At 39.8% G+C, this 22,390-nt stretch overlaps 1 protein-coding gene across 3 annotated transcripts in view; it reads left to right on the plus strand.

Annotated features, from left to right (window-relative positions):
• MBP (myelin basic protein) overlaps positions 1-22,390 on the plus strand; it is a 111,172-nt gene that overhangs the window by 79,279 nt on the left and 9,503 nt on the right. For 2 of the 3 annotated variants that reach the window (XM_015617201.3, XM_015617202.3), the window contains exon 4: positions 12,683-13,113. In XM_015617201.3, coding sequence (XP_015472687.1) covers positions 12,683-13,113 — 431 coding nt within the window. Of the gene's footprint in view, positions 1-12,682; positions 13,114-16,420; positions 16,445-22,390 lie in introns of all 3 variants that reach the window. The other variant, XM_015617198.3, reaches the window with a different exon arrangement.

The following is a 22,390-nucleotide window of genomic DNA, read 5'->3' on the forward strand; positions in this document are numbered from 1 at the left end:
AGTATTTGTTGTCTGCTTGTACTAGCTTCTGACTGCTCTGACTGGTACTGTGTAGGCAGGCCTTACGACAGGGAGAGACTCCAGAGGTGAATTCCTGTGCCGAGATAATTTGCAATTTGCTCCACAAGAAGCCTGCTAAAGCCTGCAGTAGCATGGCAAGGGATCATGATCTTTGTGGAGGTGGAGCTCGTGGGAGGCAGATAGGCAGTGCAGCAAAGTGGTTTGGACAGCAGCTTTGGTCCAGGAGCCTTGGGAAGGGAAGGCGGGAGGAAGGGCTGGAAACTGCTGGGGGCCAGAGGGAGACAAGAGAGAACAACAGAAGGGTGTGACCAGTGCAAATACTGTCCTTTCCTTCAGGATTTCCTTTCTTACATCTAGACATGGAAGGCTGTGTCTCACCTTGGAGTATAAAGCCTTTCCATGTGGTTGCTGGTGTTTTATTCCCCTGGTAAATGCCAGTCATTTCTTGCAGGATAGACAGATAAGGTGATTTGTGTCCAGATTTAAATGTTTTCAGTTCATCATCAAAAAATCATCAAAATCATCAAAAAACACCATTCATCTTTTGTCTTTTCTTCCCCCAGTGTCTTTCTTCTGAACATTTTATTCTCAGCTTTCTGACAGGATTTATATGGAATAATATCTCTGCTATTAGGCCCTCTGCAAGTTCAGTCAGTGCAGAGTGCTTTAGTCTTTTGGATTCATTGTTTTATTTTCTTGGATCCAAATATTCTTCTTTTCTGGTTTTAGGGCTGCAGTTGAGGAAATGGCGAGGAAGGTAAACCTGTAAGCCCTATGCTAAGTTCTGGAGTAAGTTTTTATTTCAATCTGTCTGCCTGGCTGGCAGATATTTTAATCAAATCTCGTATCAATTGTTCAGGCATACGTTAGAGTTCATTTTAGAGTGAAAAATATTTCTTTGGTTATGAAATTCCTTCACTGAGGAAATCGTTTTGCTCAGAAGTCTCTGAACAGTTTATTTTGCTGTTTAGTCCAAACTCCCTCTAAAACTCTTGGGAGTTTTAGTGTATTGATGGTATAAGGGCCTTGAAATAATTTTTGCTAGTATTTTAACAAACTTCCTGCTGGAGTCTGAGATACAGAGTGTGTGCCCTTGTTTCTGATACTAAATTCTAAGATCCAGAAAAAACTTCCCACCTTTCATTGCATGTATTGTGATATTTTTATACCCTCCTCTCATTCTGCCACAGCAATTCCATGGCTCTGCTCCTAGGTCTGTGCTGGCATCCTCCATTGTGCATTTTCCAGACAAAGCTGTTCTGACGAGCAGGACAGAGCATGGTAGCAAAAATCCCATTCCCTCTGTTCACCACAGTGGTCAGGATACAACATCCTTGAGTGCTGTGCTCCCGTGCCAGGGCATGCAGAGAGACTTTATCTGTGAGAATGGCCAAACACAGCCTCGGGAGTCTGTGCCCCTGCAGCATCCCTGCCGTGAATGTGCTCAGCTGTGATTTCTCTGCTGACTTTGGAAATGGCATGTGGAATTTGCCCTTTGAGTAATCTGGCTTTTATGTTTCTCCTCAGAGTTATCTTGATTGTCACCTTCTAAAATCCTGTATTATTACATGAAGAGATTTAAAAATCTGGTTAGAGTAAGCATTGCCAGGCAGACAAAAGCTAAGATCTGGAGTGCTGAACATCCCCAAAGTGACACGTTTGTGAAGCATTTACTGTGTTTTAAAATTTACAGACAGCTGTTGATCTTTTAGGCAGAATAGCTTTCTCACCATCCATACCAAAGGCAGAGCTGGAGCTGCACATGGCTGCTACAGAGTCCGTGAGAGAAGGGGACCTCCTCTTAATGCCAGCATCGTGAACTGGAGGTGAAGCTCAAGACCTGGTCCTCTGCTTCCCCAAAGGGTTACAGAGGTGCTCATATTCCACCTCATGGATGCAGCTGGTGGTGTGGCTCTTGTCCCCAGGGGGATGTGAGCCTCTTCCACCTCCTGGGCACAGCTGGGTATGCAGGTCACAGTCGGCACCCTCCCAGGGCAGGGAGCTGCCCACCTGGGCTTCTGCCTCCCACAGGGCTCTGGGCTACTCAGAGTAATTCATCAGTCTCTGAGATTGATAAGCTCTGTGAACAAATTCTGTGTGACTGGGAGAAACTCCTGCTCACTTTTGCTCCTCTGACCTTTCACCATAAGTGTTAAGGTGAAAATCCAAAGTTCCAAAGTGAAAATAATGTCAGACAACAACTAATGGCTGTGGACTTGTTCTGATTGTAAAGAACTGCAGTTACAGCAGACTTGAACAATGCTACCCCATCTTTTTTTTGGCTTGTGTTTGTTTGTTTGTTTGGGAGGTATGCTTTGTCAGCTTCTGAAGAACCACATCTCAAATTTTGTTTTACATATACCAGAATTCAACAGAATGGTAAATGGCTTATTTGTGCCCAGGTATTTCAGATATTTTTAGAAATATTGGCAAATATGTGTGTCATACTCAGAATGTGTCATTTATACCACTGTGGTGTACTGCAGAATTTTCTGGGGAAAAGAAAGGTCTTCTGAAAGCTACCAGTGTAATTCCCCTCTGCAAATTCTGTAACCGTGACTCTCTGGCATCACTTGTGCTATTAAAAGCTTCAGTTCAGAATACATTAACAGGGAAAAATAGAGAAATCCAGAGATATGGCAATGTACACCTGAAGAATGCATGGAAATGTCAAGTTTATTGATTACATCATCCTGCAGGTGATTCAGAGCCTCCAGAAACCCAGCTTGCATTATGCACTCTTCTCTCTAGGGCTGCCACACTCCTGTAGTTTGCATTTCACCTGGACCTGCCCCATACAAGGCTGCACTGGAAAACAGACTTTGAAGTTATGTCCTCAAACCAGCAAAGGGGTGTAGTATTTTGGGGGGAGTTAAAACATTCATGTTCTCTCTTTATTTTAACATATGAAAAGCTCCTCTACAGTACTTTGGACTCTGCTTGGCTTTAGTTGGGTTAGTTGGTCTCAGGGAAAGTTAACACACAAGAACACTGTTATTCTGTAGGATAGAAATCCAGCTTATAGGAACTGGAGTTTATAACCTAATGCTGTAAGTGGTTTCCCTGTGATCACAATCAAACCATGTTTTTTAAAGATAGCTTATTTGATTAACTTATTACAAGTGTATTTTATTCTGCAGTTTATACATTTTAAATAATAAAATGCCACTCAGACACTTAAATCCTAGTAAAGAAAAACACAGCAGTGTTACCAGGCAGGCCCTCTTTGAAGGTGCTACATGATGGGTTTTAACAGGAAGTATTCTACGGATAGGGTTTGGTTTTTGGGGTTTTTTTTGGTGCTACTTATGCTCTGGGCAACTTTTTTGAACCAGCTGGTTCAGTCACTGTCCTTACCTTGCTCATTTCACCAAGATTTCTTTTTCTGCTGCTTTGAAAGCCTTGTTTCTCTATGGTATTATGAAAAAAAAATCAACTGTAATATTTGGCACCCAGTTGCACTGATGGAAATAGGTTATTTTCCAGTAAAATATAACTGATGTGGAAAATACAAAAGGTAGTGGAAGTTGTGAGGTCTGATGGAATGGAAGCACTACTTATTTTGCCATACTTTGGTGGAGGAGAGGGGGATATATCCAAGTTTTACAACCTAACAATTACTCAAACTCAGTGAAACTGAAGCAGAAAAGATGAATAATCAAACAATCTTTGTCTAATGCTAGTCAGTTGCACAGTATTTAAAGAATACAGAAGCTGATGGGTCAGCAGGTGATTTAATTTCTCCTCCTTCAGTACAAGAAACCGTTTGTTACAAATGATGCTCCAGCTCACTTTGCTGTGGGAGGATCTTTTGTGAGATATTTGAGATTAAAACAAACCTATATGTTCTAGTAACACAAAGGAACATTTTTCTTTGAACTGGTGGGTGGATAAAATTCTTTGTTGAAGTTTTTAAAAACCTCTCTGCAGGCCTTGTGGAGAATTGCCGCATGCTTCTCATAGATTCCAAATTTCTGCCATAGCAAGTCCCACTGGTTTCAACCACAGGCTCTTTTGTTTTCTGTACTGGCCTTTGCAACCCTCAGCAAGTGGAAGCAGTGCCAGGAGTTGTGGAAAACAAGAGCGAGAGGGTGCGAGCCAGGCCTACACTGCTGCATTCCTCTGCAATGGCAGGACACCGTGTGGGCTTCGTTTCAGCTCTTCATTGTAAAACAGAGGCACGGAAAACCAAGTGCCCAACTCTGTCAAGGCATGCAGAGTGCAAGGCAGTTTCTGCAACCAAGTAGATTGGTTTTAATTCCAATCTGAAGATCAAAAGTTGTTCTCACTCAGGGGATGCTTTTAGCTGTTTTGAACGCCTCTTTTTACTTGCAGGTTTCTTTACCTGTCCTCACAAGCAGACAATACCTTCACACACCCACGAGGCTCATAACAGTCCTCAGCCACTTTCATAGAGTCATAGAATCAGTAAAATTGGGAAAGACCTCAAAGATTGAATCCCACCTTTGACTGAACACCACCACATCAACTAAACCACAGCACTAAGTGCCACATCCATTCCTTGAACATTTCCAGTGACTCCATCACTTCTCTGGGCAGTCCAGTTCAATGCTTAATCTCTGCTATGTCCTTGTGAAGGTGTGTCACTGAATTGCTGAAATACACACGTAGAGCATTAAAAAAGACGATGAAGAGGAAGTTAAGCACCGTGCAGTGACAGATGATGTGTAACTTAGGCCTCCCAGATAAATTCTTGTGTGTTGAATCTGATATGACTTTCACAGTAGGTTTAAGAAGAAAAAGGTCTGTTGCACCCCTGCATCCAAGCCTCAGCATCAATGACAGGAGAACAGACAGAGTTGGTGTGCCAGTGTTGCTCTGATGCCTGTGGTTTGAAACACCTTGCTGACTGGTTTGCTTTCATCTCTTTCTCTGACATGGGCAGAATGAACTGGCTAAATTTCTTCAGTAAGAACACAGAAGAGAGGGAGTTGTTAAAGGCATAAATAACACAGGGTGTACAAGTCTGGGGAAGGTATGATGTTATTTTTCCTCCACCAAGTCTGAAACCTGGCTCCTGGAGTGCAGCCCCTCACAGTGGGTAATGGGATGTTAAAGCATTTCAGCCCACAGTAACCACACATGCTTCCTATTAATATCCAGACTTTGGGCATGGACTGTGGGTTATTACTGCACAGACTTGGAAGTGATTTCACATCTCTGACATGCAGCTGCTAGGAGTTGTGTGTGCCTTGGTGAAAATACAGAAAAGCTTTCCAGCAAGATGACTCCTGATATATCAAGAATCTCTGATTCAGACAGTATTGTTACTTTTTACACCCTGATACCATAAAATGCAATTGCCTTCAGCAGAACTATAATGCTGAACATAAACTGTAATGAATATTTTTAACTTCTAATTTTTATTTTAAGTCATTTCACAGAACCAATCCTATCAAATCATGAAGTTGTCAGCAGAACTAAAAATTACATGCCATTTGCTGATTCACAAGATAAGATTTAGGCATGTTTATAAGAGTGTCACCGTCCCAGCTGTGTGTTTTCACCTAGTATTTGATTGGTTGCATTATGGTTTTACTGGGTAAGTTTAAAAAGTCAGTGAAGTTACCCTACCAAAAAAGTTACCACAGCAACAATTCCAGTTGCCAGTACCACCTTGCAGGGATCCTTCTCCCAAAAAAATGTTGGCTTTACTGCAGTGCAATGCTTAAGGGATGTATTTATCATTTAACCAGTACTCTTGTAACAAGCAGTGGTTCACAGCTGAATATTAAACACTTTGGGATGATAAAGTCTAGCACAATTAAGGGGAAAGGAAAAAAAAAATCAGGCAATTGAAATCAGGCTATTAACCTACTGAACTTGCAAAATTAATGCTACTTATTGTTTATCACTCCATAATCCAGCACTACTTTTATAGATTAAATAAGTGTGCATTGACATCTACGCTGTCTTTATCATCTGGCTTTTAAGCATTGGCACCCTGAAATGAAAGATGCAAACTTCAGAAAGCAGATGATATTTGCTGTTAAAGGACATAATTTGCTGGTTGTGTTGGGTATAATTTTACAAGTTGCCTTGGTATAATTACAGCCTTTAAACAGTTGCTGCCATGTTGAAGGGAGTGTATTTATTTTAACCAGATTTTGTGGGTCCAGTACTGCTTGTATAGTAACTTACATATGTATATGTAAGTATACATACTCTGAGCCTGGGATAAAAATCTTAAAGTCCTTTCTTGTCCCCCCAAAGAGGGGGCTGATGATTCTGATTATCCTTATGCAGATCAGCAGTGGCTGTTTGTATTAATGAATGCTTCTGGGGGGATCACCTCCCTCATAACCAGCCACCTTTGCAACGAACAACTACACAGGTTTATTTTCTCAGCTCTGAGAATTACCTTTCAAGTAGCTGAGGGAAGTGCTGAAAGTGGTGCACCTCAGGATGATGGCAAGGCCTGCTGTCTGGTGCACTGAGGGAACCGAGAAGAAACCGTCAAGTCAGCTTGAGGGGTTTATTCATCCCATTGTCAAAAGAAACAGCACTGCTGTTGGAAGCACTCTGGCTCTTACATAATTAAATTAAATTATTGTGAATTGATGCCAAAGTATGTCAAATGTTCAAGGTTTTTTTTTGGGTTTTTTCAGCAGATCTGGAGTATGTTTAGGTTAGTATCAGAAATAAAGTGAGAGGACTCACGCTTATGTTTTCATCCTGTAGCAGTTAGTGTCTGACAGAATTCACATTCTCCCGTGCAATTTTCAGCTTTTTCCCTACTGCATAATTTTATGCTAAAAAGTACATATTCCTATTCTACCTGAGTGAATGCAATTTTTTTGTTTGAAATATGAGCACGAATAATATAGCTAAAGTGTCAACTGCAAAGACAGTTAATTCCATGACAGGATGCAAATTACATTTTCCCCCTCTCCATCAAGCATTTTTGTGCTTTCATGTGAGCTCTGCTGTAAGGCCAAACTCTGCTAGCTCAGCAGCTCTTCATCAGCAGGAGAGGGCTTGGAGAAATGAAATCTTTCATGAGTCTGAAAGAAACTCTCTCAAGACTTGGGTATTACCAAGGCTCTAGTCATTAATAGATCCCATTTGAACCTATTAATTTTCGGTCTGGCATCAGCTTATAGGGGGCATAGTGCTTTCTGCAGAGAACAGCTAAGAACTGCTATTCCATGAGGTACCAGGGATTCAGGAAAAGCAGCATTTGTCAGGCACTTCTTGTAAAATGTTAAGTGGAAGAAATTTCATCCACCCAGCCCCAACAATGTAGTCCAAATGTCTAAAACTATGTTGTGCCTTTACCAACAGCAGTGCACTAACTTTCAGCAGGCTCAACCACTGATCCTTATTGACCCAAGATGTAGTATAGAACTAAACTTGGTATTTTTTTTTAAATGTAGTTCAATGGAAGTAAATACTGGACCAGGTGAGGTTTTTCACTTTTTATTATGTTTTTAGTACTAAGTTTTATTGTAAGGAAAATGATTCCATAGCAGACCCCTGCTTCAGCAAATCAGTGGAAAGGAAACACCCTCACAACTTTTTTATTCTAGTCTGGTAAGAGCTTTATATGCTGTAAAATGTCTAATGAAGGAAGTGAGGGAGGGAAATATGCGCTCCTTTGAGTGCATGCTTAGCAGGTGGCTTCTCATTTTTGAGGTGGTTTAGTCTGCAGCTTGGTTTGCCCCTAGAAAAAGCCACATTTCTTGTGCAGAAAAATATCATTCCTTCAGTTATGCTGAAGCCATAGAGAAAATTTGCCTTTAGCTAGAATTTTTTGTTCCTGAAAGTGATAAGCTTTGGCAAGGAGGGAGGGAGGGAGGAGAGCAAGCTGTAATGGAAGTGATCTCTTGGCTAAGTGCAGTAGGAGTGTTAAACTCATGTGAATCTGTATCATGAGGCACATGGGCACTTCTCTCTGCACTCACTCTGCTAGAAAATGGGGAGAATGTTTGTGTAAAGGCTAAATGCACCAGCACATCCATTCTAGTTATGTTCAGAGCTATGACCAATGTTTGTTTCACAATTATACTGCATGCCATCCATTTTAAACAGAAATATTTGTCCAAAATTTATTCCCAACTGTTTGACAAGCATCAGACAAACCCAGTAATTAGGTCTGTGAATTGAAATGTCTGATGGCATATTGCCTTCTAACCATATTAGAGAAGTTAGGCTAAGAGCCATTTTTTGTCTGCAGTGTCTTAGCATAATGAGGATGAATCAAGCTTTTGCAGTTCAGATTTAACAAGGCAGACATAATTCTTTCCTCTGTCTCCCCAAATACTTCTGTAGTGAAGCCTAATGGCTGTGGACACACTATTCTGCTGTGGGCTGTGCTGCAGTAAAAGTCCAAACCAGGAGCTGGATTGTTGTGAAATTGTCTCACACAGAGTTGGAACCCTGATATCCTCAGCTGCAGCATGTATGTAGTAATGATGGATGTGTTTTCTCTGGCCTTTTATTCTTTCAATTGTCTGATATTACCACAAGTGTTGTTAGAAACCACATGTTCCAAAACAGTGGTCCCAGCCTCTTAAATAATGCAAGACAACCTATTACTAGTACATTTGCCTTACTGCTATAGCTTACCCGAGTTCTTGAAATCTCAGCTGTGACAAAGTTGATTTATTTCTAGGTGGTGCCTTTTGTTGTTCAAGTGAATAGGCACAGATGAATCAATACAAAAAGTCAGATATTTTAGCCAATATTTTATTGTCAGCATTTCAGTAAACATACTGAAATAAACTTAACTCAGAATTGAGGACTATACTATATTTCACTATCCAGTTGACATTTACAGAAAAGAGAGGAACTAAAAGTAGAGAAGGGCAAATACAGATTACATTTAATTTACTGAAAAACTGTGCTTTATGTATATGGATGACTTAAGCTAAAATGAAAAATTGATTTAAAAGTTCAGTAATTTCCGTCTTCGTACCCCGAGAAAAGAAGGCCGAGAAAAAGTAAGTGTAATCAATCACAGCAGCCTGTAGTTATGATAAAGTGTATTATTCAGTGTTACAAAGTTGATGAATGTACTTTCTGGCATTTGTAACAAGTAAATAATACTTAATTCTTAAGATTTCATACAAATATTTAAGCTGCTGTCATGTATAATCAGTATTTGCAATATCTTGTGACTGTTGTTCTAAGCTTCCCTTGAGAACCCAAACTAAGGTAATGTACTTCAGCTTCTGTCAGCTTCGTCTTCCTCATTAGTTTTACAGCATTTGTAGAGGGAGCAGCAGTAGGAATGTGAGAGGAATTACAAGTATCTGCAAGAAAGCAAGACTGGAAAGGAGTAGGAGGAGATGAAAAACTTGTAATCATTTTTAAAGTCTTAACAACGTGGCTATCCAAGCTGTCCTGTGTATGGAAGAAGACTACAGACTGCTGTGGTGCACACAAGCAGGGGCTGGCACAGAGCAGCCCTCCCAAGTGACCCACGAGAAGGATATTTGTATCTGAGGTTTCTCCACTGGAAGTTGTCCTTTGCACAGAACAAATTTCTGTGGTTTGAGAGGAGTTGTTGTTTGAAGCATTGGGCTGAGAGGTCCCTGACAATTAGTAGCTTAGGGAAAAGAGTTATTTTGATTCTCAAGAAATGGGATAAACTATCAATGTCTAATTAAGCTCCAAGGCCACAGTAGTTTTGAAAATACTTATATGGGACCTAACTCCTATTAAGGACAATGAGGGATTGGATTTATTATTGTCTCATTGAAAGCACCTTTGGACTTTCACTTGGGTATCATTAAAGAATTAACAGACTGCTTAGAATTTTTTGTCCATCTGTATTTGTCATTTTGGAAGTCCCTGTGTGTACAAGGAACAAATGCCTCCGCTGACTCTGACCAATGTGCCCAGTGCCAGCAGCAGGCTCAGAGCACCATGTGGTCAGGGAAAGAGCAGAGGTGGCATTGCCTTTGGGAGTGGTCCTTGGTCACACCTGGAGTGCCTCATCCCTGCTTGGAGTCAGGCTTCCTCCTGCTGTTTTGGGGCTAATGTGAGGAGGTGCTTCTCTTGTGCTCTCACTTGTGCAGCTCACAAGGACCATGTTCACTTACATATAAATAGAGGACACTTCCATAGCCTTCTAGTTAATGCCTATGGCAATGCTGTACTTCATTTTACAAAAAAGTGCCTAAGATCTCTTCTTCCCTGGGCAACTTTCTCCTGTACAAGTGATATGGTACAGGTCGTGTGCTCTGCTTTAAGAAAGAGCTTCACCTTCCAAAGAAAAACTACTTTAAAAAATAGTAGCTATACACAGCATTTACAATAGGTTTTAATAGAAGTCTAAATATTTGTTTTTAAATTAACAAATAAGCATACATTCATATAGTCCATTAATTCTGGATGTCCTTAGGACATTATTAAAGTGGTGTCTCTCTCCAAATGCACTGGAAGACTTTGATTAGTTAGCAGTAATATTAACAGTATCTCTCTTGCGTGTTTTTTATATATTAGAGAAGACATAAGCATGAAGAAAATTTTAGAGGCAATCTTAAATGTGTGCTTTCACTGCTGAAATAAAGCCTCCAGAAAGATTTATACTTTATAGCTTGCTATGTATGCATTGGGAGAAGCTACTTTTGTGGCACAAATACCCTTCTTTGTTGCTTACCAATACCCGTATTCAGTGGCACAAAGAACAACTGTTGTAAAAAATATTAGTATGCAGATGCTCTGGTGTTTTGTTAATGCATTTAATTAAATACAATAACTCTTTTGTTTGCTTTTCTTTTTCTGTCCTTGAATGGATTTGTATTATGGTATAGAACCCAGGCTTAGAGTTGCTGTTTAAAATGTTTTGCAGTTTCAGAATGGGTCACACATCCAAGTTAGTTACTTTTCTTTTGTTCTATTAAGAAAATCATTTGGGCATGTTAGTAGTTTCTAATAAGTTTAAGAGCAACTTTTCAGGAAAACTCAAATTCCAAAGTTTCCAGCAAATACTTTCACCACTAATGAGGTCTTCTGCGACAGTTAGGCACAGTATATGTATATGTATTTAACCTATATAGGTTAAATAATTGTATTCCTGAGAGACTTTCAGATGTTTAAACTGAAGAAATTGTTCTTGAAGTTCCTCAACATTTTCTAGCTAGTTTCCACAAAAGAAATAAAAAAATTGCACAGCAAAACTGCACTTTACGTTTTTATATGAAAAACTGTAGCAGTCTGATTACAACCAATTGTAACCTACACACAGGTTTTGCAGAAGCCATCATTACTGTCTTGTGTTGTTACCCATAAAATTATTTCACAATTATTCTCAGCCTGAGAAAAGGTTTCTTTAGGGCCCTGTGGGTGGGTGAAACCATATGAAATGACTGTATCAGGTCTAAAATTGCTCTGCTGAATCAGCAAAGTACTTGAGCCCAGAGTACTTTGAAAACACAGCAGTATTTGCCAGATCCTATCCCTCCCATGGCAACAAGGGCCAAATCAAATGAGGATGTAAAAAGGTAATTAGGAGACCCTAAAGGTAACACATGACTGATTTATTTATGAACTTCTGAGCCCCTTTAACTCCAAAAGACATTTCTGATGCAGAGTGTGTGGGAGATGTCTGTGCTGAAGGTTGCTCCTCAAGCAGTGACCTATTAATACTCTTGGTTCTCCTTGGAGATAAGTCATATTCTTCAGTGGGTGCAGTTTCCTTTAGAACAGTAGGAGTCATGGTGTAGACCATGAAAACCTCCATAAATCTTTTTGTTACTGATAGAAGGAGCTACTACAGGTAAAAGAAGGGCTAAGTGTGCTTCAGCTGATGCTTCTCAGATGCTTTACTGGGTGCATCAGAACATGACAGTGGAGAATGCAACAGGCATTTCACTTACCACAGGGGTCTGTCTTGGCACCTTTCTTGGCTGAAAAAAAAAGGCTTGTCAGTTGCTGGTAGCTGTTTTTGTCACTTCTCACAAGAACTAAATGCAAATTGGACAGTTTTAGGCCTTCAGCATCAGTGCTAGGACATTGCACCTGAGTGCCAGGATCATCATACATGGACAAAAACTGTCATGAGAGGCCAAGCAGAAATTGCAGTTTAGTCCTCTCTTTCTTGAAGTGAGGACAGTTTCAATAGTGGGGGAAAAAAAACCCTTCCCCTCACTGTGCTTGTTTGATCCATATTGAAGTTACAGCAAGGGGCTCCAAATGAGGCCATAAGGTCTGGCATCATGGAGAAGGAACGTGCACTTGTGAAGGCACAGATCTGCTATGTCACTGTAATTATTTTTTTTTTTTCCCATTTTGGAGAAAGATGGCATAATTAGAGTTGCAGTCCTCAAGGGATGAATTCTGATTATTCACTGAAAGCTTCCTCATCCACAAGCCTTCCATGTAAATAAAGTTAGTTTCAGTTATGCTTCATCTATTGATCTATTTATAAATGTGTTTAAAAAACAAGCAAAAAAAACCCGCATCCAAAAATCACCTAGAACTACTGCAAATTTGTGTGAGAACATCATTCTGGTTTCAGTTCCAAGATAACTTAATGTTCTTTAGGGCTGGAAGAGAACATAGTTTCATTACAACCGCACATATTATGGGTTTTGTATGAAATGAGCATCTCAAGGCAAGGGAAAGAAAGCAGCATTGTTCCAGGGCTGTTTTTCACAGGCCTGTATTCATATCTCATCCTTGTTGTTTGCAGGAGAGGCAGATGTGAACCAGAACAATGGGAGCTCCACGAAGAGCCCAGCGGTGACAGACCCCAAAGGCACAGCAGACCCGAAGAATGCCTGGCCCGAGGCCAACCCAGCTGACAGGACTGGTCGCCCCCACTTGATCCGCCTCTTTTCCCGAGATGCCCCAGGAAGAGAAGACAACACCTTCAAAGATCGGCCCTCAGAGTCAGACGAGCTACAGACCATCCAAGAGGACAGTGCAGCAGCTTCAGAGAATTCGGATTTGATGGCTTCACAAAAACGCTCCTCTTTCCGGCACGGATCAAAACTGGCATCTGCGAGCACTATAGACCATGCCAGACACGGATCCCCACGGCACAGAGACTCGGGTCTGCTCGACTCGCTGGGCAGATTCTTTGGAGGTGAAAGACACGTTCCCCGGCGGGGCTCGGGCAAGGTGAGCTCTGAGGAATAGAGAACCGCAAGGCTGCAGCAAAATACAGTACAATTAAAGAGGAAGGGTGGGTCTGAAAGGAAGGTCTCACTGCTATGAGGCAAGAGTTGACCTAGCCAGCAGGCTGGTACTTGTAATATAATGCTTGGCTTTAAACTGAAAACAGCAACAGCAACAAATCAAAGATCTGGGAAACAAGAGGAGCTGCTCTGGGTAGTAACAAGGAGTATTAGAAATCCAGGGGGCTCTAGAAACATTACCGGGAGGAATTTTTATGAGCATTTAATGTGGTGTGTTGTATGCATTTCAATGCTGTGCCATTTAGAGAAACTTCGGTCTGCTTTTGTGTGTTGCTCTTAAATATTTGCAAAAGGGAGCTGGATGAGAGCGCTAGATGCAAGACAGTCTCTGCTTATCTTGGCACTAACTGAGGGACAGACTTGGAAATGGATGTTAGAAAAGGAATTGTGGCCAAATTCTCAGCCTGCTTGTGCAAGAATATGTTTAAAGTCAGTTGACAGCATTGCTGGGGAGATGGCTTGACAGATATTATCCTGAATCCCAGGATAATGTACAAAAGAATCCAGCTGCTTTATTCTGACAAGAAGTGGAGATTTATTCCAAGCATTTCATATTAAAAATTGTATAACAAGCCATTTCTACACTATGAATTCAAAAACAAAGCCTTGATGAAAGGCTGTTAATTAAATTCTCCCCTTTTCCAGGATACCTGCCTCCTCTGATAAATTATGTAGCTGGCATATTAGTTCACAATTATTCAAGTGGCAATGTTTTTTAAGATGTTTTTGCTGTACCTTTTGCCACGTAAATGATAAGTGGAGTCTTGTGTTTGTGTGTCCACACACTACATAAGCATTCAAATGGAACTGTTGCAGGGCTGTAAATCCTTTTTTTAGCTGAATTTGTTGTAGTTGCTCAAGCTGTGTGTCACAAAAAAGCAGTGTTCATAGTTGCTGGTTGGGCCCAAATGTTTGAAAATCCTTTGGCAACCTTTGAGGTGTATTCAGTGTTCCAACCTGTGATCTGTGCTCTCAGTGCTGCACTGGGACAGGACACAAACTGTGTCCTGTGTCCTGTGATGTAAAACTGATCTGTGGTGGTCCCACAGCTGTGGCTCTCAGTGTCCTTCACAGCTCCACACCTGGAAGCACAATGTATAACAGCCCTTCCCCGAAGAGTTGTTGTAATGTAGAGACCTCTGGATGAAAAATACTCTAGAAACTTCAAACCAGAAGCTTCTCACACTTGGTAGTTGGTACTAAGAAAGCTGTGTTTTGTTCTTTTTATTTCTCACCTTTACCACTGGGGCCTGTAATGCTATTGAGAAAGATTTAGCAGCCAGGCAGTTTTTTTCTGTAGTAACATTTCTGTGTGTAATGTTTCTGGGTGTAATGTTCAAAAATGCAACAAGCAGTTGCTGTGAGCATGAAGAAAACCTTTATTCTTACTGTTACTACAAATAACAGAGATTGTTCCCAGCTGCTATTTTCTGGAACCTGGTTGGCCAGCTCAACTCTTGCTGTTTTGTTCATGTACTGTGTTACTTGATGAAAAATAGTGTTTGAAATGTTCTTTGTACACCAAGGAGATAATACCAAAAAGTTAGATTCTGCATACAGAATATACAGAGGTATGTGCATTCCTGCTTGGCAATAAATCAAACCAATCAACTCAGTTTTTAGGAGTAACGACTAAAAAATGTCTGCAAGCAGTAAAATTCTGTATTTTATTCTTTGGCGTGAACATGAGTGCAATGATTCTCTATAGATTTTGATGTAATTATGTATGAGAGGACAGGAGATCATCTCTTTTATCTCTGCTGTAAAATGCTATTTTGAAGAACTTTAAATGTCTGCAAAACAGAACAGAATTATGGACAATTGTGACTTTTTTACCTAGCAGAAGTAGTTGTTGGGGATTTTTTTCCCTTAAGAACGACTACTCATAGTGTTATGGAGTCCTGATTTGCAGTTCTGAGCTGGAAGCACAGAGAAGTTGAATTATTTTGGCAAAAGTCTGTCACATTAGGACTTCCAGTGCCAAAGCATCTCTAGCACTCTTCCACACAATGACAATATTGATGTACATCCTAGGAAACTTTCCTAGGAAGCTCTCTTGTGGGAGGGCTTCAGTGTGGAAAGTATTGAGCAAGTGGCACAGACAGTCATTTCAACTATTATTTATTTAGCCTCTGAAACAATGCCTTTTGGTTTCTTGTATCAAGAAAGGCTTGCAGTGTCATTTATTTATGCAAGTGTAGACAGAGGAAATCTAGGTGGCTCATTTGTGCTTCAACTCTAAATAGTTGTTGCCATTTGCTGAATTTTTTTAGAGGATCACTGATAGATGATGAAGGTGTTCGTGGACCAGCCAGAATAGAATGAAGTCCCTGGGCATTTTTCCAGACTCCACTAAATAAACAGGGCATTGGTAAATAAGATACCACTAAAAGCACCTTAAGGGATGAATTTCAAAGGCCTGAAAAGTTCCTAGAGCTGCACTGTTTGTTTGCTTGCACTTTTTTTTCTATATTTATTTTGAAGCATTTCAAAGCAATTCTGCAGCTGCCTTTCTTGCAGTCTTCCTTTTTCAGCCAGCACATGCCTCAGTGGGAGCATCTCAACTACCCACACCAGCAAGCACTGGAATGCAAAGACAACACTTGCTCTTTGTACAGATTTAGGGCTGACATTCAAGCAAAACACATTATAAATTCTTTGTGGAGGCATTTTCTTCTTGCATCCATAGCTAAGAAGTACATTAATGAATAATATTCACTATTGTGTCCAGAAAGGTGGGGTAGGAACAATGCTGGGACTGTTTCATGGCCTTCTTTTCTCATGTGGAGCAGGTTCTCCCTCACCCTGCAATTCTGAAGTTAAATTAAGAGTGCATGGGAGTTCCATGGGAGTTGTTAAAAATAGAAGTACTGGAATGTACAGAAATACTCCTTTTCCTCTAAAGGGCAGCAAGTGCATCTGCCGTTTTCCCCCCATTTCCATCGAGATTTTGGATAGCTGAAACTCAGTTAAAACCAGCTTGATTTTTGTATTTTAAGAAAAAATTTTAAGGTAAACTATTTGAAACAAAATTGTTGTTGTGCACAGCTCAGATTTAATCGAATTAAAAAAGAATTTCAAATGGTGTCAGAAAGAAACTGTGGTGCAGACATTTTACATAGCATGCAAGAGAGAGTAGCATAACAATAAATTATTTCCTTTCTAATCTTTACGGAATATTTGTCTAAGCAAGTTTGTTAAAACAATCAAATGTTCTTTGTGCCTCCTAGATTCTGAGCCTGTATTCAACTTCAGTATGTACTGACTGCTATTTTGTTTCTTTGATGCAGTTGTTTATGCTTTTGTAAACCTTTTGTTTATGGTTTTGTTTTGGTTTTTTTTCTACTAAAGTTTGGATTGTGAAACAAGAACTTTTCTGTCCTGGTTTAACATTTTGCATTAACATACTAAACTTTAAACTACGCTCGTGACACAGATCAAACAAACCAAAATATGTGAGTGACAATAAACAATAGGTGAGGCAAGACTTAGTGAAAGATTGAATCAATTTCTCTTTTACACTTTGCTTCAGTTTTGTATGCAATTTTGTAACAGTATCGGTTGCCTGAATGAAGCCTTGCTCATTCTTCATGTATTTCTTATGTTTCCTAACAATTTCTGTGTGTTTGGGTGCAAGAAATACAGGAGGTAGAGATGGGGCTTCCCCATGCTTCAGACAGATATGAGGCAGGAGCAGCACTGGGCTGATGTTCTTCTCAACTTGAGCAGAGCCAGGGTTTGAGATCAGCATCTCCGAATCAGCAGCTCCAAACCCACTCCTGAGCTAAGCAGTTGCTAGCATGGGATCTACAAAAATGGCTGCAATTACCATGCACAGGCAAAAAGTTTAGGAACCACAGTTTTAAATAATGCTGTGGATGGATAAATTAATTAGAGTATTTTTTCTTTTGCACTTGAATTCTATTCACATTTCTTGTGGAAGCTTTAATGTATACTACAGCACCATGAAGAATTTGAAAAGTAGTTAAATCAGTGCTAGTGTGACTAGTATTTGATGTGATTTAAGTAAATACTTACTGTGATTTTAATTTCCAAGTCTTAGTTTTCAGGGAGCGGTATTGCTTGTGATACACTGTTTTGTAAAACCTGCTGTACAAGCAGTATACTTGTAAAAAAATTTTTATAGTTCATGCCGGTTGTAACAATCATTTTGTTTTAATCTTTTGCTTTTTATGTGCTTTATGTATTCATTAAACTGTTTACATCACAAAAAACCCAGTGTACTAATGATTTAATTTGTTTTAAATGCTTTAATCCATTAACAGAAGTTGCAACAAACTTCTACTTTTACATGACAGGTTTTTACTTCACTAAGAGACTGCGTGTCCTGCAAAATTCAGTTAGAACAGTGCATTGGACAGAAGAAAATAGAGATGTTTCCTTCTGGAAGGAAAGGGGAGGCTTTGAATAACCAAAGCTCCTGAATCCTGATGTTTTCAGTGATAATGGGAACTGAATCTGGCCTCTTGTCTGTAGCAGGTAGTAATGAATGATGAATACCTAAAAATGAATTAGGGTAACAGAACTGCCAGCCTGAAGTTCATTTGGCTTGTGCAGTGCTAGAACCTCAGAGTACTTTAGATCTGCCTGGTTTAAAAAAATATCATCTGTACATAACAAGGAAATATCAACTGGTGAGTACACACACCATGTGAGAAAGGCCTAGGAGCCAACATTATGTGGGATTGATTTTGACATGTTCATTTAACACATGTATGGCCATAAACATATTATTTGTGCCTAATAATTAACACATTACTTAACACACTGCAACTTGCATTTTCCAGGAAGTTACTGCTTGAATTAATTATTTCAAGCTACTAGAGGAATTTGGGAATTGGACTAGGTTAAATGCTCTTTAAGTGGTACTTCAAAGTGCAAGCACTAAAATTTGCTGAAGTATTAGTGATGTTTTGTGCTCACCTGACATCAGCTGCATGGCAAGGTTTGTTCAGAAATGGGACAAAGTATTTGGGGCTTGTTGATTTGTATTACAAGTCAAAGAGGAGATCATGACTGGGGAGAATGCCTGTCTGCTTCACTGCTTTTACTGTTTTTTATATGGTCTTGTGCCTCTTACATTCAGAAATGTATTAGTAACATGTGCAGGCTAAAATGTAAATTAATCGGCCGAAGCATTTGAAGGATCTCTGTTTCTAATCACTCCACAGCAAAAGTTTCCCCCTTTCATTAAACTTCCAACAGGAACTTTCAGTTCAGTCTTTGCATGACTGTTTCTGGAGTTTTCTATCCACTAATATGATACAATAATAACAGTAGTATGTGTAAGTTGCATGCAGAAGAGCATGTAAGTTCTACAGAAGAGCATGTAAGTTCTACAGAAGAGCTCCAAGGATTCTTTTGAGAAACTTTGGAGGAAGTTCAAATCTTGTGGTGCCCTTTGCCTGGGCCTGAGCCTGGTGGCAGAGCTGCTGGAGGAGCAGTGATGGCAGCTTTGGGATCTTTTGGTAGGAACTAGCCCCAGCTGTTCTCAGCCATTCCTCTCTTGTTCACCTGCATGGCCCCACAGTCCAGCTGAGAATAAGGTCTGGATTTAATTCTAAAGCCATGTATCAGAGGGGGGTGTTTGTTTAAAGAAGTGAGAGGGCCAGGCAGGGACCCCAAAATGTGCATACAGATGGTCAAATACAGCTATTAAAATTCAGCACGACTTTCTCTGCCTGAGAACAATTTAATCTGTTTACTTCTCTGCAGATGCACCAGTTCGATAAGTAAGAAATTGCTTTATATTAAAATCTGCTATATTGTTTTTTTCTATCGCATCCATTGCAAATGAAGAACTGAATTATCTTTAACACTTTCAATACTAGAATGCCAAAATAAATTACTGTACTTCAGCTGTTTTCAGGTTACACCATGGTGTAATCTGACAGATAGAAAACCAGAGCAAAAGTTACTACTTTTTTGTCCCTGACCTTGTTTAGTACCTCTGTCATCACATAGCGTTAGTGACAATTGCTGGCTTTCACCTTTTGTATTGATGCAAAATATCTCACCATGTTCCTGAAATGGTCTCCAGTTAGATGTGTTCAGTTACACTTTGCACTCCAAAGTTACTTGGTTTCATTTCTGAGCTGCATGAGAAATCATCCACTGCCATTTTCAGGCGATTTTACTGAATTTTTTACAAATCAATCTAAAAATGTTTGTCAAGCACAAAAAAAGCTGAAGACACAAAATGAGCTCTCTTTCCCTTTTTGCTTATGATGAATCTACTTCTCAGTTTCTGATACATCATACAATTAATGTGCCTTGGAAACTATACAGGCCTCAGGTTTGGATTGGTCCATCTTCCCCACTTTATACTAGCCATTTATTGGAAATTTTACCATGGTATTTCTTTCAAAGAAATATGCTATTAACAATACCATGTCAAAATATTTTATAATAGTAAACTCTCCTTGCTATTACACTCCCTCTATAAGTTATGCTGAGACAGGTAAGAGTGCTTTTAACAACCTGTGTGAGAGTTTAGCTTCTCACTTGCTTACCTATTAAAGGCAGAAAAGAAAGAGAATTGGGCCAATCCTTCAAAGGTGAGAACTGATCAAATATTTTATGGGGGGGTAGGTGAACATGCAATCTGAGATTTCCAGAAATCAAGGTTGTAGTAACATTTTCTGGCCAGCAGCTGTAAAGTGATAGTGTACACCTTGTATTTATAGCTTTGTTTTCCAAATAATGCTCATCTTACTTATTGTATTACCTTCATGTCTATATGAAAATACTAGGAATCAGGACATCTAAAATTTGAATAAATTTCTGCTTTCTTATGAATGGCCATACCGACAATGTTACATTATTTTGCTGTAGCAGCACCAACAAGTAGATGCTTCTCCATCAAATACATGGGTGATCAGTAGAAACTGATCATGGTGAATACCAGTTCAGGACACCTTCCATATCTTGCCCATGTACAGTAAAGTCCTTAATGCTGCCAAGTTTGATGGTTGCAGAAGCTACTTGGAGAACATCTACTAGCCAAAGTATTTTCTTTTTGCTGGAGTGATTATTCTCAAAATCCAAAACAAAACCAGTCAAGAAAACCCCCACCCAAACAATGGATCATTTCAACAAAGTTTAATCTGTGTCATTGATACCAAGTTGATAAAACAACAGAACAATACTGAGTATGCATCACAGACTGCATCCAAGCAGATAAAGAACTTCTATAATGAAGAATATTTGAATAAAATTATTCGTGCTAGGCAGAAAAAGTGCTTTAAAAAAGCCAAATCAAACTAAATCACTGGGTTCAGCCTCTGAAACCATTTTTCAAGTGTCACAACAATGGAATAAACTAGACACAGGGAAAAAAAACAGAATGTGTGATGATACTGGTCCTCATTTGAGTCCCATCATAAACCAGAACTCTCCTGAAAAACTGCTCCCATTCTTCTTTTTCCCCAGTAATTCTTTTACCTGATAAATTATGAACACTAATCATCAAGGCACCAAGGGGTAACAGGCTTACAGAGAAATGTGGTTCTGGATTATTGACTGGCACCTCTCTTGATCTGGGAGTGTTCTCCATTGTTTCCTTCTTCCTTGTGTTTCTTACGTTTCGGTCATCTCTATTCTTTACTGCCACGTTTGTTATTCCTATCATTCTGCTAAGAATTCTTCCTCCTTTTGTTCATCACCTATATTGTAGACAAAGATGCATCTCAGCACAACCCTGAAAGGCAGAATCTCCTGCATCCCACATCCCTCTTCCCCCCCAATTCTTCTCTATACCTTTAAGCAAGTAATTTAATTTCTGTCTTAACTTCCACGTTAGTAAAAAATAAGAGTACCATTACAAGGATGTGTGGCTCATCCTTCCTAAAGAGACTAAAAAAGCCTGCTGAATTATGTAATTAACTATCATGTCATCACCAGATCAGCCAGTGGAGAAGACGTCAGCATTCCTGGTGTTTTTGGTAACAGATCAGCAAGTGGTGAACAGCCTGGGACAAAAGCTGCCACCAAGAGCAAACTGCTACGTGGGTTGTACGTGAACAAGGATGGAACCAACAACCCCAGTACAACACAGCTCTGATTTAGCAGTGCATGCTCACAGAAGTTACATTACTTCTAGAATAATCATGGAAAAATACATCCCACATAGGCTGTGTATTCTGTCGCTGCTTGGTGAGAGCTGGGCTAGCAGCACTGGAAGGTTCTGATGAAGCGTTAGCCGCAGCCAGGAAAAACAAAGCCCCATGTACAAACCCCCTCCAAATCCCAAGATGCAACAATTTCTGGATTCAAATGCCTGTCAGAGTTCTCATTAAACTATACTTTAGTTTTCCATGTTATTAAAATAAGAAAAAAACCCCAACCCATACATATTTACTTGAAGGATGCATCTCAATTCCTGTTTGGCATACATATTTAGAAACCACATTGACTACCTAAGTTTGAACCTGGATAGGAATTTCATTAGAGCTTGGATTCAGAGTCCATTTCAAGGACCAACACAAAATCAGCTAAGTGGCTTACAAATTGTCTGTTGAACTTTCAGTTTTTCTTCCCACAGAACAGCAGTGTTCATCACATGATGCTTAAAGGATAATTTTAATCTAGCAGTACAGTTCCAAATGTCCTAGTGGGGGTGGTTAAGCATTATGGACAACCTACAGGTTGTGGAACAGTTTGGTTTTCTAAGACAATCTAAATGCAATTTTCATGTCTGTGTGAATTTGAAGTGTGTGTATTTTGCATGATATCTTTTAAACTCATGAACAGCAACTTGTTAGGTATCTTGTGAAGAAAAGCCATTGGAAACCATGAAACCCATTGAACCCATGAAAAAGCCCTTTGTTTTCCATCTTTACCTGGTTTGACTGCATTTTAAATCAGCTGTTTCCATATTTCCTATGTGTAGATTTTGCCAGTAGAGAAACAACATGGGATGTACTTTAGATTTTCATCTCACATCCTAAAGTAGGCAACAGAAGCACACAACAGTGATACCGAAAGGAACTGTAAAAAGCTGTAAATCCAAGTTACTCCCAAAGTATCTTAATACTGTTATTGTCACAAATGTATATCATGGACTGATGAGGAGTTAGAGCTACTTACATGCATATGGAATCTTCAGCTGTAAGCAATCCTCTTGCAGAGGATGAGAGCCCTCAGAGAGATCATAATATGCATTTAAACCCCCCCCCCCC

The sequence above is a fragment of the Parus major genome, chromosome 2 (assembly GCF_001522545.3).
Source record: "Parus major isolate Abel chromosome 2, Parus_major1.1, whole genome shotgun sequence".
NCBI classification, from domain to species: domain Eukaryota; kingdom Metazoa; phylum Chordata; class Aves; order Passeriformes; family Paridae; genus Parus; species Parus major.